Source organism: Halyomorpha halys, unplaced genomic scaffold (genome assembly GCF_000696795.3).
Source record: "Halyomorpha halys isolate HHAL.00 unplaced genomic scaffold, Hhal_1.1 Scaffold159.1, whole genome shotgun sequence".
Classification (NCBI taxonomy): Eukaryota; Metazoa; Arthropoda; class Insecta; order Hemiptera; family Pentatomidae; genus Halyomorpha; species Halyomorpha halys.
In genome coordinates this window covers 461,807-467,774 of record NW_027109188.1, presented here as the reverse complement: position 1 = coordinate 467,774, position 5,968 = coordinate 461,807, and the positions used below count along the sequence as shown (strand labels likewise).

General features: G+C 35.0%; 1 protein-coding gene across 2 annotated transcripts in view; it reads left to right on the top strand.

Moving 5' to 3' along the window:
• The window catches only part of LOC106678781 (esterase FE4), a 17,289-nt gene that overhangs the window by 7,020 nt on the left and 4,301 nt on the right, over positions 1-5,968 (top strand). For both annotated transcript variants that reach the window (XM_067047381.1, XM_014417529.2), the window contains exons 5-9: positions 736-926; positions 994-1,159; positions 3,074-3,258; positions 5,224-5,371; positions 5,463-5,589. In XM_067047381.1, coding sequence (XP_066903482.1) covers positions 736-926; positions 994-1,159; positions 3,074-3,258; positions 5,224-5,371; positions 5,463-5,589 — 817 coding nt within the window. The remainder of the gene's footprint in view (positions 1-735; positions 927-993; positions 1,160-3,073; positions 3,259-5,223; positions 5,372-5,462; positions 5,590-5,968) is intronic.

Here is a 5,968-nt window from a genome sequence, read left to right as displayed (position 1 = left end):
TCGGCACATTAAAATAAGTTAATCATACTTATTTGTGTTTCATTGACCGCACCCCCAACCATCTTCTCCTCATTAATTAATTCACTGGGTAGATTCTCCACATGTTCTTATCATGTCATCATATCATTTACAGCAAATTTACTTGATGTGTATATGTGTATACAGTTGTAAATATTAATAAATAAATTATAAAAAAAAATTCATTAATAATTGTTGTAGGAAGATAGTCGGGGCGAAGGTCAATGAAGGTATTATTGACCGCCACCCGGAATATCTTCCTACAATCTACTTCATCTACCAATATTAATAATTGTTGGTATAATTATTTTCGAATTGAGGTTTATTAATTGTTTTGATCATGCACAACCGTATCAGGAATTAGAAGAGAACTTTATTGCTAAGAACGTTGGGACGAGGGTCCCACAACCTTCTGAACAAAGCAGTTTGTAGGTTCGATTCCCACTTAAGTCAGTCAATAATTATTTCGGGCACTCCAATAAATAAATCTTTACATACCCACTCTGGGCATGTATACATCTAGAGTCAATGTGGCCGATTGAATCGTAGCCCTTTTTCGAATTAAAATGAAATAAACAGATAGTAGCATGGTCGTTACAAGATATAATAGGGGTTGGGATAGAAATAGTAGTTGTTTCTAGTTTTTCGAGACTAAAGCATAAGAAACAGTATGATGATTTCAATCTTGATACGCACCTGATTAACACTGTTTTTTAGGTCTTTTTAAGGCAGCCATTTGTGCCAGCGGTTCGTCCCTGAACCCTTGGACTATTGCTGAGAACTCCAGAGAGAAGGCGTTCTTCGTGGCCAGATCGTTAGGATGTCCTACAGGAGACTCCCAGTCGTTGATCAAGTGCCTCAGGAATCGACCTGCCGAACATATTGTCGGAATGACGAGGCACTACATGGTACGTAATCTAACTAACGTTACATTATTAATAAATCAACTTTATAATTTATTACTATTTTTTCTAGCCTTGGCTATACAACCCGTTCTCTCCTTACGCCTTGGTCGTGGAGCCGCCCGGTCCGAATGCTTTCCTTCCAGACACGCCGATAAACCTCCTCAAACAGGGGAAGGGTGTGGACGTTCCCATACTCTTTACCTTCACCAAAGATGAAGGACTCTACCCAGGAGCAGGTAATATCATAATACAATCCAGTAAAATTATTTATATTGATATATATATTTATGTACATATAAAAAACATATGGTAAAAAACTGGTGTAGCACGAATCATTGCAAAAAAAAGAAAAGAAAAAGTAAGGTCATACTGACATTCTGAAACAGCGCACCGATTTTCTCAATAATTTACACTGGTACACTCAAAGAGCAACACTGACATCTTCAAAGAACTACTATGAAATCCTCACTGTTATTTTTAATTTACGTACAAAATTAAACTGCACAAGCTTTGTAACTTATTCACTGCCGAACTCAATGCTATAGCAGCAGCACTTCACTTATCTTTGTCTTTGAACCAAAACAATAGAACAATAATTACAGACTCATTAAGCTCGTTAAAATGTCTAGACTGTATGTATGCGCAGCATCCGAAAAATTCCTGCACCCATTTCTACTTAAACACTAAATCGGGTGTCACTTATATTTTTATGGGTTCCAAGTCATGTAGAAATCGCAAGGAGTAGAAGTACTAGTAGAAGCACTCGCGTTCCCGGTACGGGGTAAAGCAATTTTAACTCCCGTAGATGGAGTAAGATACATGGGAATTTTATGGAACGAAATACCTAGGAGTAAAATTAAAATTATTTAAAAAAACCTCAAGCTCTGGGGGTACCTCCAGGCGTAAATATCGTAGAGAAGTCACACGAAGCTCACTCACTCCTATCTTATCTCAAAACAAACACCTCCGAACTGCCAGAATTGTAACATCAATTTGACTATTAGCTACATTTTCCAAGAATGCCCATATTTTATGTTAGACCTCAATAGCTTAGGATTGAACCCAGATATTTCAAAAACTCTTTGAGATGACGAGAAACAATAAATTCGGCATTTCAGATTTTAAAATCAAAAGGTTTAATGACACATATGTAACTTAAAAAAATAGCAAAATTAAATATAAAATAAATGACGTTAATTACTACGGGTTTTTTATGGCATTAAACAAATTGTTCTACTCAAAGATCAACACTGGAGTCATCAAGGAGTTTTCAAAGTTTGCTGACGACTGTTCTTGCACTATTCTGTATGTTTACATTATTGATAACATCATTATATATATTAAAAAAATATATACTAAGTTTACCTTTATTCAGTCCGAATGGACGTCCAAACAAGCACTTGCTCTTCCAGGTCAGGACGCGGTCATTCTGCTACCCCAAGAAATAAATTTTCTGATGAACAATGAAATATCGGCTAGTTGCCATGTTGGCAAGCCATGTGGAATGAAAGCTCACCAAGCAAATTAAAAATTATTAAAAACCGATTAAACCATGGACCACATCAAACCGTTCCAATCGCAGGGAGGAGGTAGCAATAGCCAGATTAAGAATAGGTCATACGAATTTAACTCATGCATATCTGATCAAAAAGCCACCACCGCCAAAATGTCAATACTGCAATAGTACAGTTACAATCGGTCACATATTTGAAGAATGCCATTTCTATTCCATGAACTTTAGTAGATTGGGAGTGGGACTGAGAGTATCGGATGCTCTGGATGATGACCAGAAGAACATAGAACTTGAAAAAACATAGGTTTTGATTTCCTTAAAAAGCAATAACTTTTTGTATAAGATTTAAACCTAAAAGTTTGTTTTACGTAATAAATAATTCTAAAATAATTAATTATTTAAATTTATTTAGTAATTATTCAAAAAGTTTTAAATCTTGAAACTGAATTATAAAATGTAAAACATGGGCGATAATGACCTCTGGGTTTTACGCCCTAAAGCCCCAATGAACAACTTCAGTTCAAACGGTTCGCATGGAAAGTTACTGAAATGTGACTTTTATTAAAAAACAAAAAATAATAACAATCATTAATCTTTTTACTATATTTCACTTAGATTGTTGTTTAAACATTTTCAGAACTTGTTGGTTGGCCTGAAAATTTGAAAGAGATCAGAGAACGACTGGACGAACTTTTGCCTTCAGTATTGGACTATAATTACACAACACCTAACGAGGAAGCCAAACTGGAAATCACTAAAAAAATCATAGAACACTACAAGGTAGATCTGAACACAAAGGAAGGTGTGAGAAATTTCGTGGAGGTGAGCACTATTTTTAACCAAGAGTAGGTTTATTATTTCCTATACTATAGTTAATAATAGTTTTTGTCTCTTTCTGTTTTGTTTTCAATAATAATCTCCATTATATAACCGGGAGTTACCTGTCTTCAACAACCTACTCACTGGAGTTATTATAATAATAACAATAATAATAAATTGGATTTAGCACTGAAGCCCGATCCCATCCGCCTATAAAACCTACAACTACAAATAATACTAAAAATTATTTTCTTTTACATCTAGGGCTGATTATATCAGTTTTCGGTGTAATTATATGTTTTTTATAAAATAAAAAGAGCCCACTCATAAGGGGTATTCATGATCTTTGGTTTAACATGTTAAAGCGTGTTAAATGGAAAAACCCATGTTAAATCGAAAAAAATTGCCTTCTTTTATCGTGGTAAAACGAAATAACATTTAACATGGCTGAGAGTCTGTTACTTGGTCTGTTAAATGGAGAATGACGTCACACAATAGACCAGTTGAGATCGCCGCCATTTTTGTTGTTGTGACAGCTCAGTTCTTTCGTGTGTTAGAACACCTATTCCTTCATTTATTGAATAACCAAACCTCCACATCTTTGTAATCAAATAAATATGCAGGTATTGATTAACATTATAAACAGTAGTAAAGGATACCTTTACTTTGTTGTCATTTTCTCTTTTTATTTAAAATTTTTTTTAGCCGGCTATACCAATGTAAAATTCCAATATACCATTTCATTTGTAATTTCATTCTACTATCTGAAAATTTGTAAACGCTCGCCAGATAAAAATCTCACTATATGAACCATGTAATTATTCTTAGGGGACATATGCCCCAGAATAAAGTTATTTTTCATTTCATTTCATAAGCTAAACTTTCACACAAATTCCACTTTTCACTCACTGTAGCCATGTTGTAATTAATTACTTAAATCAAAACTGAAGTAAACAATAACATGAGGGTCTGGAAGGAAGGTTATAAACATAAAGGCTTATAAACAAGTTGCTGATAAAATCCGCTGGGGGCTCTTATGCATTTAACGTTTAACATGACTTCAAATAGGGGTGCTCACAATCCTATAGTTATAACATTTAACATGGTAAAACATTTAACATTTAACACAACATCATGAATACCCCTATAATATAAGCACTACTAGCGCTTGTTGTGGCCAAAAGAAAAACCTTACTTCCCCTAGCGACCTCGGTGGACAGAAAAAGAGACCAGGGTATAACAGAGAGACATTTGAAAATCAACCTCATCATGTGTGAGTAGATACCGAGGCAGACACTCCCCGGCAGTAGAAAAGAGGGCTGGGGTGAAAGAGGAGAAGGGATCATGAGAGAAGAGACAGGCAACTATCCAATAAGATTAATAGCACAAACCTAAGTAAGTTCAATTTTAATTTATTAATTTTGCTTTTTCTACCTTAATCATCATCATTAACATAAAATCCGTAGACCACAAATCAAAATTTATTAACAGTTTAACCAGAAATGTTTTGTTTTTACCACCCCCTTACAAACATATTGTAAATTATTTTATGATATCACGCAGTAAGCTGAACACAGATCAATTAACATCTCATTTGTAACAACCTTTTTGTTTTATTTTTTATGTATTTATTCACTAGTTTTCATTAAGTGCGGCCTCATTGTTTTTGGTTAATATATGTTATTGTAAAATTAAAGTTACCTTATGGTTGTTTTGAAGGGTCCTAGTCCCAGAATAATAAACTATTATGCATTTGCTTACATAATAAACTATTTTTTGTTTCAAGTCCTCCAAGCTATCAACGTGAAGAGCCCTGATGGAGCTCCTCAAAGTGGGTCGAAACGTCGGCAATAGTTTTTAACTATTTTTTTTTTCGCAACCCTTACCATCTTCTCCATATTTTTCATTTCACTAAACTCGACATTATGAATCGATTCAGTGAATAAATAATCCTTCTACCTGTTTCAGTTAATCGGTGATAGGTTGTTCTTCCATGGTATCACTAAAGCGGCCAAACTCCACGCTAGCCTGTATTCTTCTCCTGTCTACATGTACCGCTTCTCCTACATGGGTGAAAACAGCCTTTCACTTGTCGAAGGAGGCTCAAAGGAATTAGGTACAAAACAATTTTTGTTTTCTTTATTATATTCCTCAAAATAAGTTTGATGAAATGTTCGTAGCAGGAATCAATTAAATTTATATTGCAGGTGTGTGCCACGCGGATGACGTCTTGTACGTATTTTCCAGAGAAGGTTTAAGCACCCAAGAGACTGAGGCGGATAGGCAAGTGTCGAGGGATATGGTGAACTTGTGGGTCTCTTTCGCAGTCAATGGGTAAGTTCTAAATTACAGAGAGATACATGAGCACAGATATAATACTCAAGTAAGAGGACAAACTAAGAAGGATCATGTACCTTGAAATACAAACTGGCAGAGGTGCATATTGTAACAATTTGAAAAACTATGGAGAGGGGAAAACAGAAGGGTAGCGCGGGAGATTGTAAACGTCACGAACAATATAGGAGCGTTAAAAATCCGGGTGATAGTATTGAAGAAATTAAGAAATAACTAGGGTACGAAGTAGGGATGGGATATCGATATCGATATTATAGAAATATCGATATTTTGTCTCCGATATCTGATATTTTGATATCGATATCGAGTAACCGATAATATCGGAATATCGATATTCTCCTTCGATATTATCGGTTTC